At 38.8% G+C, this 13,388-nt stretch overlaps 1 protein-coding gene and 2 pseudogenes across 1 annotated transcript; all 3 read left to right on the forward strand.

Moving 5' to 3' along the window:
• The first annotated feature begins 126 nt into the window (after nucleotides 1-126).
• LOC111209385 lies at nucleotides 127-6,539 on the forward strand (annotated as a pseudogene).
• On the forward strand, nucleotides 2,934-6,539 carry LOC111209386 (annotated as a pseudogene).
• BNAC06G21340D lies at nucleotides 3,095-6,539 on the forward strand. The gene has a single exon (XM_048767869.1). The coding sequence runs from the start codon at nucleotides 5,936-5,938 to the stop codon at nucleotides 6,323-6,325; it is 390 nt and encodes a 129-aa protein (XP_048623826.1). The 5' UTR covers nucleotides 3,095-5,935; the 3' UTR covers nucleotides 6,326-6,539.
• Nucleotides 6,540-13,388: the final 6,849 nt, after the last annotated feature.

Here is a 13,388-nt window from a genome sequence, read left to right on the forward strand (position 1 = left end):
CTATTGTTTGCGTGTTGATGTATGAAATTTGAATAAATGATGTGTTGATGTATGTTTTCGCACAGCTAACGTGCTAATGTGGGACCGCAGCTCTGGCATGTTAATGTACTGATCGGACCGCAGCGCTCTGTTGACGATGGTCTTATATCTTTTGTCTCTTTTTCTCACCTTCTCCGTCAACGGCCAGCTTATCCCGGGGACCACAAGCTCTACTTCTATCTCTACTCGTCGGAAGCTCCTATCTCGCCTCCCTCGTATCTCCTCCATAAAATGCAGTAGTAGCCGTGATACAGAAGCCCCTCCAAAGGACCTCCTCCTTAAGAACCTAGCAAAATCTCTCGGCGTAGCCTCTGTCTCCTCAGCTGCGTCCTTCTTCCTATTCCCAATCTCGAATCTTCCGTCGTTAGCGGCGGAGACGGAGATGACGGTGGTTTTTGGGGAAAAATTGTTATCACCGATGAGGAACAGTCACCGGACTGGGATTCTCACGGCTTACCGGCGAACATCGTAGTTCAATTAAACAAGCTCAGTGGGTTCAAGAAGTACAAAGGTCTCCGACATTGTCTTCTTCGAGAGCCGGCCAGGTGGAGTCTACACCAAAGCTCAATTGCAGAAGGAGCTCGAAACCCTAGCTACTTGCGGAATGTTCGAGAAAGTCGACTTGGAGGGGAACCCTAGGAGTCACCATCTCCTTCGCGGAGAGCACGTGGCAGTCCGCAGATAGGTTCAGGTGTTTCAAACGTGGGTCTAATGGTTCAGTCAAAGCCAATCGAGATGGATGCAGACATGACGGATAAAGAGAAGCTTGAGTATTGCAGGAGCGGAGGATGGATAGGGCGATACCATGTTTGTTGCCTGCGCCTGTGTATGGTTGAGGGATCAAGGGAAAATCAGTGCGACGTTGTTGCAGAAGATTAGGGACCGTGTTCAGAAATGGTACCAGGATCAAGGGTAAGCAGAGGTATATCTGTCTCAACTCTCAGGTGTAAAACTTTGTTTCAGTGTTAACTTGTCCTTTTGGGTTGAACAAAGCTTCCATTTTTGAGACATGTTATGATTGATATCATTTGTTATGTTAGTGTTGCTGATAGTAGTATCAATGTTTTTGTTGACAGCTTCGCCAAGGCTATGTTTTCAACATTGAAGCTGGGAGACTAAGCTCTGAGTAATATCAACTCACTAGGGTTGTTCTCCAACATTGAGGTGAATCCACGCCAAGATGAGAAAAAAAACGAAGGGGGCATTATTGTTCCTGGACCTGGAGGACCTCCCACTCTGGTATGAATCCTTCCTTACTGGAATAATTACGACTTTGATTGGTTTTAATAAAAATTGTAATTGATTTTGCTTTGCTGTTGTTTATATATGCATCATCAGGCTTCATTCCAGCCAGGTGGGGTCTGTTACTTTTTCGAACATCGAAATATCCAGGGTCTTAACAGGTCTCTCATGGGTTCAGTCACCACTAGCAACTTCTTGAATCCTCAGGTACATTTTGGCAAGCTTACATATTTGATTAATATCTAGCTTAGCTTGTTTTCTTGACACCATATCATCTATATCACTGCTTTTGTGTGCCTGCAGGATGATCTTTCGTTTAAACTCTGATTATGTACATCCATATCTGGACGGTGTTTACAATCCTCGTAACCGTACATTCAAAACGAGGTGCTTCATAGCCCTGTCTTCACTGGAGGACCAGGTGTTGAGGAAGTGCCACCAATTTGGGTTGATCGAGCTGGAGTGAAAGCTAACATAACTGAACCAACGAACACATCACATCAAACATATAGTATTTTTTTATGCAGAACTTCACACGTCAGAGCAAGTTTACATATATATATATATATATATGGGCTTGTGATGGAGGAGATAACAACTCGAGATGAAAGCAGTCGCATCGCTGCAAATGGTCAGAGACTACTACCTAGTGGAGGAATCAGTGCTGATGGACCTCCGACAACTCTCAGTGGTACCGGTATTGACCGGATGGCCTTTCTACATGCTAACAACACCAAGTTTGTCAACGGGGCTGTTGTTGGAGAGAGGAACGTGTTTCAGGTGGATCAAAGATTGGGTATTGGAAGCAAATTCCCCTTCTTCAACCGTCGTCACCAATTGACATTGACAAGATTCATTCAGCTGCAGCAGGTGGAAGAAGGCGCTGGGAAGCCACCGCCACCGGTTCTAGTCCTTCATGGACATTATGGTGGTTGTGTTGGCGATCTTCCAAGCTACGAAGCCTTTTGTTCTTGGAGGTCCATACTCTGTCCGTGGCTACAACATGGGGGAGCTAGGTGCGGCCAGAAACATCCTCGAGGTAAAACAGGAAACACTCGACAAAGCATAAGTCTGATTTTTTTTTGTTTCATGGATTGCAGCTTGGTGCTGAGATTAGAGTACCTGTGAAGAACACGCATGTGTGTATGCATTTGCTGAGCATTGGAACGATTTGGGAAGCTCCAAGGACGTGAAAGGGAACCCAACCGCAGTGTATAGGAGAATGGGACAAGGTTCATCATACGGTGTAGGAGTGAAGTTAGGTTTGGTAAGAGCTGAGTATGCTTTAGATCACAACAATGGAACTGGTGCTCTGTTTTTCCGGGTTTGGAGAGAGGTATTAAGGTTAGTGAGAAGTAAGTTCGTGTAACTCCACTTTAGGCTTTGCCATTTTTATCTTCAAGGATTTGTTCTTTCTTTTTTATTTTTTTGGTTCCCTTTCAAATAATTGTTTAATGTTAAGTGTTTTGATTGTGTTGTTGAGTTATGCTGAGAATTTTCTTCATCCTTATAACTCCATTGTTTAAAGTTTTAAGTGCAAGTGAGGGACTATGTTGAGCTTCTTAATACTTGGTGGTATTAATTTTTGAGAAGAAAATTTTATAACTTGATTATAAGTTTAATCCGCGCTTTACCTTTCTAGTAGTTGACAAATGAGAATCTATAATATTGGTACTATATCATGTCGGCTTGGTGCGTTATCTTATAAAAATTACCAGCAGGAGATAGTGGGGTCATAGAATATTAGGAGGCAATAAAATTTGACATCCACAAAAGTCGGCTTCATAGCTAGTAAGGTTGACACAAAGGAAACAAAACATATCTTATTTTGAGATCTTTCAATTCGATCACGGGATTCGTTGTCAGAAAGATGGGTGACTATCTCATCAAAGAAGCGTCGATGCTGATGACAGTCAGAGATGAGGTTGAAGAGCTGAAGACGGAGTTGACTTGCATCCACTGTTATCTCAGGGATGTCGAAGCACGAGAAAGAGAAGATGAGGTCTCAAAAGAGTGGAGTTTTAGATATAGCTTATGATGTAGAAGATGTTTTGGACACTTATTTTCTAAAATTCAAAGAAAGATCACAGAGGAAAGGTTTGATGAGACTGGCCAACAAAAAAGGATGCGTACAATATAGGTGACGATATCAGATCCCTCAAGAGAAGACTTGTCGATATCACTCGCAAGCGTCAGACTTACGGCGTAGGAAGATTCAAAGAGGTAACAAGTTCGAGGGTGAGGCAGCTTCGACGTGCTCGACCTGTTGATCACGAAGAGCTAGTAGTTGGTTTTGAAGATGATGTTAAGTTTCTTTTGGCAAAGCTTCTTGATGATGAGGGTGAGCGATATATCATCTCGATATTTGGCATGGGAGGTCTCGGGAAGACTGCTCTTGCTAGGAAGCTCTACAACTTGGGGGATGTAAAGAGAAGATTTGAGTATCGCGCCTGGACCTATGTTTCTCAAGATTATAATACACGAGATATGCTTTTAAGAATCATAAGATCTCTAGGAGTTGCTTCTGGTGAAGAGCTTGAAAGGATCAAGATGTTTACAGAGGAGGAGGAGCTAGAAGCTTACCTTCATGATCTTCTAGACGGAAGAAGGTACTTGGTGGTGGTAGATGATATATGGAAGCAGGACGCGTGGGAGAGCCTAAAGCGAGCCTTACCGTGCAATCATGGAGAAAGTAGAGTCATCATCACTACACGCATCAAAGCTGTGGCTGAAGGCGTGGATGGGAGAGTCTATGTTCATAAGTTAAGGTTTTTGACGTTTGAAGAAAGCTGGAAACTGTTTGACCAGAAAGCATTCATGAATTTTCAATGGGTTCAAAAATGCGATGGGTTACCTCTTGCTATAGTCGTTCTTGCTGGGCTATTGTCTAAGAAGAGGCCAAATGAGTGGCATGAGGTGTGTGCCAGTGCTGGCGATTCCTAAAGGATAACTCTATTCATATATCCACTGTATTCGATTTAAGTTTCAACGAGCTGCATTATGAGTTGAAACTCTGCTTTCTTTATCTTAGCGTCTTCCCTGAGGACTATGAGATTGATGTGGAGAAATTAATACACTTACTTGTAGCAGAAGGGTTTATACAAGAGGATGGAGAAATGATGATGGAAGATGTGGCTCGGCATTACATAGAAGAGCTGATAGACATAAGCTTAGTGGAAGCAGTGAGGAGAGAAAGAGGGAAAGTGGTGTTTTGTAGAATCCATGATCTTCTTAGAGACGTGGCTATCAAGAAAGCAAAAGAGATCAACTTTGTAAGTCTTGTTTATAACGAGCATCATTCTTCAACTACTTGCAGAAGAGAAGTGGTACACCATCTTATGGACAACAACTACTTGTGTGACAGACGTGTGAACAAACGGATGCGGTCCTTCTTGTTCTTCGGAGAGCAGAAGGGAATGCTGGGAAGTTATGTTAAGACCACAAACTTGAAACTGAAGCTACTTAGAGTGCTTAAATCTCAGAGGGCTTCTGTTTGATTGTGAAGGATACATCCCCTTTATGAGTTTACCAGATGTGATATGCGAGTCAATACACTTGAGGTATCTTGGTGTAGCTGATACTGGTCTTAGACATTTACCATCTCCCATCTCCAACTTAGAGTTTCTACAAACACTAGATGCATCAGGCAACCGGTTTGAGGGAATGACTGATCTACGTAAGCTCACATCACTAAGGCACCTCATGGGAAGATTCATTGGAGAATTACTAATAGGAGATGCGGTTAACCTTCAGACTTTAAGGTCTATCTCCTCCTATAGCTGGAGTAAGATACAATGTAAGTCACTCAAAAACCTTCGAGACTTGGAGATATATGATTCCGGGTATGTAGAGCTGACAAGAGTTCGTTTAAACTTGAGTTCCTTCTCTAATCTAACAAATCTCCGTGCCTTAACTCTGAGAGTACCGACCTTCAGAATATCATCAGAGGCAGTTGTGTTCCACATGGATGTGTTCTTTCCCAGTCTTGAGTCTTTGACATTTTCCGGAACAAATCTCGAGGAAGACCCAATGCCTGCTTTGCAGAAACTGCCCAGACTGGAAGATCTAGTCCTGGAAGATTGTGATTGCTCGGAAGTAAAGATGAGCTTCAGTGCACAAGGTTTTGCTCGGCTGAGGAAGCTTGCATTGTTCAGGGTAAGATTAGATTCATTGTGGATAGAAGAAGAAGCCATGCCTAGTTTGATGCATCTGAATCTGGTCAACAGATTAGGACCAAGAACGAAGATGATGATTCCAGATCGATTCTTGGCACTTGTTAGAGGGTACTAGATTATAAGCTTATGATTCAATATCTAACTTTTAGGCCCTGCTATACATAATTTCAAGAATATGATGAGCTTTTGGAAAAAGAAAAAAATTACTGCCACGCACACACATGTCAACACAAGAATATCATGGTTTTTTTAATTTAAAAAAAGAAAAATGTAATTACAATAGCTTTTCTGAAGAAAAATTGCACTGTAACCATCAATATTAGTCCTTATTCAATTTGTCAACAGGTGGGGGCACAATTCGCCAAACCAACAGGACAAAAACTTAGGAAAACAAGGGGAGACAGCGTCTAGTTTTGAACACTAAAACAAGTGGCTAAAACTCTGATCCTCTGGTTCTCTCTGTTATATAAACAGAACTCATGGAAGCTCATCTTCTTTCATCAACAACTTTCACAAATCAATTCTCCTTTTCACAAACAAAAAACAAAGCAAGAGTTTCTCTTATTTCTCCATTTAAAAAAAAAAAAGAAAGAGAAAAGATGAGTTCAAGAAGCAAAGCATGGTTAGTGGCAGCAACCATCGGAGCCGTGGAGGCCTCGAAAGACCAATTGGGACTATGCCGGTGGAATTACATGATCCGATCTGTGAATCAACGTATCCGAAACAACGTGAGATCCGCTGCTCAGGCGAATATGTTCTCTTCTTCATCCACCATCCCGCTTGCCTCCTGTAAGGATGGTGACAAGGCAAAGCAAGCTGAGGAGTCTCTCAGGACCGTCATGTACTTGAGCTGTTGGGGTCCTAATTGATGAAGACAAATTGATCGAGATCCGACAGGTTGTATCTATGTGGCGGAGCTGTGAAATCAAAATCCCTAAATAGCTGTGAAATCTTTCGGGATGCAATCAAATAACGGATTCGAATTGTATAAGGCAAAATGATACTTGTACAGAATTCAGGGATGAATATAAGAGTTTATGTAAATCCTGCATGTTACTGGAAAATATAGAGCTTTCTATGATCCATTCGTTGATATCGAGCTTGACAATATGCTCTTCCTAAATTGAATTTCTAATAGGTTTCCCGTCAAGCCAAGCTTTACATTCGGTAATAACTTGCTCGGGAAGTTAAAAGACATATGTCACACAAGATAAATTACAGTAACATTAGCATCAATGGTTTTTTTAATTCTAGGTCATTGGTTTACATAAGGAGTTAAACATCTGAAGTATATTACCAAGGAGTTCGTACCCTAAATCTTTTGACAAAAGAAAATAATAAAGGAACAGTTAGTGCGTTCATTTTATTATTGGGGTTTTATTCAATGGTATTTATGAGAATTATTGCCTTTGTTTTGTTGTCTTACTCCAAGTTCTTAATTGCATCCTCACATCTACTAATCTTGGTCATCGTCGCAACGACTTGTTCAACAAACAAACAAAATGTTATCGCAAGGACTAACACGTATTCTAGGCAATCGTGATTTGTTGGCCAATGCCTGTACCTTTTTTTGGGCCAAATGCTTGTATTTTTAAACATTTTGGTGGCCAATGGTTTCCCTGATTTATCGGTTATATGTGAAAACGAAATGGGCCATTGGGCCAATCATCTAATAAGCCTTTGAGGCATGATGATTAATGAATGGAAGTAGAGAAAGTCCCACATCGGGGAGAACTGGAACAAATGAAGAGTATATATATGTACTCACTCTAACTCTTGTTCAAATGGCGCACATGAGAGGATAGGCTCGCCCCCCACACGCGCGCCGCCGTCCGTCTGGCTTGGTTCAGCTCGGCTCGGATCTTGCTGGAGGGCCTCTGGTCCAATAATTCTTTTTTTTTAGACCAAGTTAAGCTTAACGTTTTGCCATTCCATTTCTAAAACACAGCATGACATTTGTGTATAAACGACATGTAGTTCGTATAAAAATGACACGAAGTTTATCTGTTCGAATGGATCAGAACGAGTCAACAAGAGAGAAACTTCCAGAGAAAGCTGCTCAACGTTCCACTCCGAGATCTTTGAGAGATTTTCGGAAAATAGTCACAACAGTTTCGAAAACCCGCTCCTCGTCTCCTCTTTAAATACGGACTCTCCTCCTCTTCATTTTTCACTTTTTTCGTATCAAAAACCAACGGCAAAAAATCTCTTAGTGTAAGTCATAAGTGTTTCGTAGAATTTATAGTTCGATAGGGCGTTCACGAGTGAAGTGTGAATCGTCTGCCATGGTTGTATCCTGGGACTCGATATTCGTACAGTCTCGTCTCACTAACGGAGCGAATATTTAGAGTTAAGGAAATAGATCATATCTAGACTCCATGTATCTTTGCGAATACAATTTCTTATTGTTCTTGTATTCGTTTTTTACATTCGTCTATTTCCTTAACATCGCTTTTATTTTATCGTTTATGTCAGTCCGGTTTACCGACTTTTACAATGGTTTGATTACTGACGTCTGTTCCCACTATATTTTTTTTTCTTCTTGAAAACAGTTACGGCAGTTGTTTCTTTTGTTTAAACCACACAGTAGTTGTTTCTAATTGTTATCATTAGTTCAAATAAAGCACTGATGGTTATTTATTTTTCTGTTCTATCAGGTGCTGCAATTGTTTTGAGGTTAATTTATTCCATTTGTCTCTGCTGGCTTCATCATACTTTCAGGTGGACTTTTGTTTAAGCCTCGAACCGGAGTCTTATATTTTGGGGGTGTTTTAAGGACCTTTTTATTTTAATGGGGGCAAGCTATGTGTTGATGTCACCCGTTTGGTCGTTTGGTTCGCATGGTTTGGGATACTTTGATTTGGGCTTTTGTTTCTAAGAGAGGTTGAGTTCTTGTGTTTGATGTTTTTATTTATGGAGGTGTGTTAGTGTTATGAGCAGTAATCAAATTTTGGTTCATGTTCATGTGCAGGAAAATTATGGGTCCACTATTTATTATTTTAATGTGTTTGTAACTAATAATTATTCGGGGTATGAATTTTATTAAAAGAGGTGTTAAAGAAAACTGATGTGCGCGACGTTAATATGTTTGTAGATATTTTTATATGAAACCAACAGATCTTCACATCTGCATGTATATGTTGTCTACGTCTTTCCTATGGCAGCTAGCTAAGGGGTTTTGTTGTCATGACGACTTATTATGAACTTCGGTTTGCTTTGTAGACTGTGATTTGTTGGAGCATTATTTTGTTATGTTTCGAACAGGTCTCAGCTCTCGCTTTGTTTTGATCATATATAATTTGTTTGCTTAACTCTTGTTTTTTAGTGGAGAAGAAGAGCACGAAGAAATAAACTTTTGAAGAGTTTTTTTACGCAAACGTTTTTTTTTAAATATATGACAAAATAGATGTCAATACATATAATTTTATCCGCCAACTATTTTTACATTCCACTTTTTCCAATTTTTACATGTCACATGGTAAATTAAAGAACTTCGTATATGAAAAAAATATTAAAATGGGCCAAAAACATCAAATTACATAATATATTGTAACATACGAATTACTGTGATTTTTTTTTGGACTGACCGTGATTTTTTTTGAACTATAGTATATTAGATTCAAAGGATTAAGTCATTTAGTTCTACTAATATTATAAGAAATTCAGAAAAGATTCACTAAAATGTGGTGTTCATATTTTCATATTCTTGGCAACAAGATTGAGTCGGAGTAAAATACAAACCTCTAGCATTCGCTTTGGATTAATTTTTATCATTTGCATGGAGGTCGACATATGCGCTAATAGTTGCATTTTTTAATTCTCTGATATTATATTTCTGTATGCTCCAAGAGCACGTGAATCCTGTGATGTTAAAACATTGATCAGATTAATAAATAACAAATCGTCGTATGATCATATATACAATGAAAACATATTTATGTGTGTATATATATGCCTTAGAATTGGCTCACAGAAAAAAACAAAGAGGATACTCTAAAGTGACCATATGTAACCATTCGCGTTGATAGGTACTATCGAGAAGCAAATGTGACAATTTATAACCTTTACAATATGTCAATTCAGCACCAATTCATTCCTTGTACAATCTTTGCCTTCACTCATGTGGTATTGATTGAGTTTTCAATAAACAAAGTTTTTGCCAGTTTGATCTTCTCTGTGAACTCTTGGATAACTGGTTCAATATTTTTTTGTTTATCATAAACCAGACCTTGAAAACATATTTGTTGAACCTTAGGGAGCATACCGCTTTAATTTCTTATGAGAACTTGAACAAATGAATTAAGGATAATTAGAAATCAAAATCTGAAGCAATGACTCACACTCAGATCTTATGCCAACAAAGAAGAAATAAAGAAAACCATTAATGAATCCTACACTCATTTACATGCTGATTCCATAAACTGGAGCAGAGTTGGTGAAGCGGTTGGCTCTGCTTGCAAAATGGATACTTAAAATTGACTGAATACATGACCATAAAGCTTTGATAAGTCGATTGACTAATCTTGCGCTCCAAATGAGTAAAAAGAGCTAGGATAAGCTAAACTTGTCGTTGTTTTGTGTATGTCACGTAAATATAATTTTTTTTTTTGAGAAAAAGTCTATCCTCTATGTTCCCATTTTCCATGAAGTCATACACCAAGTACCCATATTAAGGACACGCATGAAGGAGAAGAACCATGTGGTGATGTCTTATGAAACTTAGAACCTAGACCTCGTGTTGAAATTGCTTATTTTCTTGAGCAGCATCAGATCTTAAAACTTTAATGCAACAGGGGCGTGATCAAGTGTGCCTTTATAGCCTGGTCTGTATCAGTCTTTTCTTACTTTTCTGTCGCTTGCTAATATGTCAGTAGCTTCTTCAATCTCTTCTATATAGTAACTTCCTTACTGGACATCGTTCAGTACCATGGCACTAAGCACGCCGTTTTTCTCGTGTGATTCCCTTCTCTCTTTCATTTCTGCTTGCTTCCTTCTTTGTCCTTCGTTCCTATTGTACTGTATCCCTTCTCTCCTTCAAGAGAGAACTTGTGACAGCCATAGGAGGTCTTTGTGTAACTTCCATTCTATATGCATCAGTCTTGATGAATTCCTTGAGGATTCTTGCTTCCATATACTGAGGGTACCCAAAGTCAGTCATCTCATCAAGTAATGCATACTGCCATCACCATAAATCAATTTGAACATCGAACAATAGAAAAACTTTCTTAAAACAGGATAGTATAAGAGGTGTGGCAGAAGTAACATACCATTACGACAAAGTGAACCTTGGGGATTCTTCCTCTAACTACTCACGATAATGTTTAAAGACCTAAAAGCTAAATAATTATGTGTACGCCTAAGAAGACTGCCAGTATTACAGTTATGTGTGGATGTAAGTGATCCCATTTGATTGTATATCACCCTGACCAACCAAACAACACAATGAGAAATGAATACTCTGCTTCAAATCCAAACTATATAACCTAAGGTCCCTAATCAAACTTGTTCGTTACTTACAACAGTTTCAAATTCAGACCAAGTGAGTCCATTGCTTTGAAAGGTTTCAGTTTCACTTGGGAACTTTCTCATACACAAATTCCATGTTTTCAAGTCACAGACACGACTTTCTCAGAAGACCACAGAGGAAATCGGAAAACAAAAACCTCTTTCTCGATGAGCTTGGAGAAGAAGCGTTCAGCTTGAGCGGCGAAGACATCACCGTGGTAGTCACGCCAGACGGTAACACAGCCTTCGATATTGAGCAGAATCAGCACCTCCTGCCATGTTTTTCTTCTCTTTCTTCTCAAGGATTGTCGAATTAGATCTAAATGCGGCAGTTCAATTGACGATACCTGGTGAAAACACACAGCCACTAACAACACGCCATTTGCCAATAATTTCAAGATATGTAAGATTCAATCGGCAGAAATTACCTTTTCATGAACCATGACCATATCAATTCCCATAAGCTCTCCACCACTCGTGAAAACAGTCTCCCGATACCACCAGCCTTCAAATCAGACAGAAGCAGTTGAGGAATAGCCATACTCGAACCGCTCTTACAGAGAGTTTTGGAGTGGAGAAAGTGGGAACCAATGAGATTTGCGGATTCCTGCCTTCGATATATATATATTGTGTGAAATCTGTGACAGAGGTAGGAAGGTAGAAGGATTACGAATCCTTGGATTGCTTTTATTGCCTGCCATCAATAACATCGGGTTATTAATCGACGTGAGTGGAGGCTAAGCATAACATTTACTGTTACAAATAGAAGGTGGTGGCTGTGAATTTTGAAGAACGTAGAGGAAGAGTAGCGTAATGAGCCTCAAAGCTTACTCGGAATGAAAGCCCATTAGATAAGAAATGAAATCTGAAAATGTTAAAGTGCCATGTGTCACTATTAGCCCCATGTTCTGTGCTGAGGTGGAGGGTTGAGGAAAGAGACAACTCTCCTTTATTATTATAGATAGATAGATAGATAGATATTTCAAAATTCAAAGAAAGAATGGAAGAGTGGAAACAAAGAAAATTATGTGTTTGGAGCCAAAAGGCAAACAACTATAACCCTCAATACTATGCCATAATTGTTATAAACCATTTAGTGATCGACCCATTTATCAGCCCGTGTAGCAAGACGGGCCAAGCCCATCCGCAGGATCATACTGGCGTCTATCTACTCATGTGTTTATCTACATTATAGTTGATGTTTATCTTACATATTGCTAGTCATTATTTAGTTAAGGATAAGTACGATCTCATGTCGATCTAGTACTTAGACCGTCATTACCATATGTATATAAAGACCAGTTGGTCGACCTAATAATACACACAAGTTCCCCTCTTCATTCACAACACGTTATCAGCACGACCTTGTCTCTAAACCCTTCCAAAAATCCACCACCCATAAATCAGAAACCAAACGATCTCTTGCTATTTTCCGGCGACTCCTAAAGCTCTTCCAGTCGCCTCATTTTCTCTCTGTCAGCAACCAGCAGCAGCTCTATTTCCTCACAGACCATTCAACTCATCACAAAAGGTTCAGGTATCTTCAGAAAACTCAAAACAAAACCAAAAAGGATTTAAACCCTCAGCCGCATACATACAGCTACCTCTAGCCGTATGTCTTTGCAGAATAAAATCTAAAACCCTAATCTATTTTCAAAGCTTAAATCTCGTCTTGTTTCACCCTGTTTAAGCTTGTTTGATTTTTTTTAATCTTCCTGATGTGAGTTAATTGCTAGAACCTTTTAGGTTGACAATTACACCAATTTTTTTTACATATCCGACTGCTGCATCAACTTAATCTGATTGTTTGCTTGCATTAGAAACTTGTTCTTGAATGTTTAAAGTCTTTCCCTGATATGTTGAAATCGACTAGAACCTGTCTCAAATTTGAAAGAATTTTTTTAAATATTTTTAAGATAAATCCGATTTTTCTTATAGATAAATCTGAAATTTTTAAAGATAAATCCGATTTTTTTTATAAATCCGACTGAAAACAATATATTATATATTTTAATTCGATTTTCCTATTTTTTAAAAAACCTTATATCTTTATCTTAAAAAAAAAAAGGATTTTCAGCATTTATCAGAAAAATATCGATTTATTTTTTTTCCTAATCCTACTAGGAATAGGAATTGCTAGTATTTATCTGAAAATAAATAAATTTCGGATTATTACTGATATACTAGCATTATCAAATCATTATATTTAATCTGATAAATATTGAAAACAAATAAAAGTAAGAAATGATTGCATTTTTTTTGAAAATGTATACTAATCTGATTTCATGCATGGATTTAACTTTATCTCGATTTTGTATAGGTTTAATTTTACCTTCCTGCATATCACATGAAATCATATGATTAGGATATATCATTCACACTGATTAGTTTACTTTCATGTCGAAAATTGATAAAACTGATCAGATT

Source organism: Brassica napus, chromosome C9, assembly GCF_020379485.1.
Source record: "Brassica napus cultivar Da-Ae chromosome C9, Da-Ae, whole genome shotgun sequence".
Taxonomy (NCBI): Eukaryota; Viridiplantae; Streptophyta; class Magnoliopsida; order Brassicales; family Brassicaceae; genus Brassica; species Brassica napus.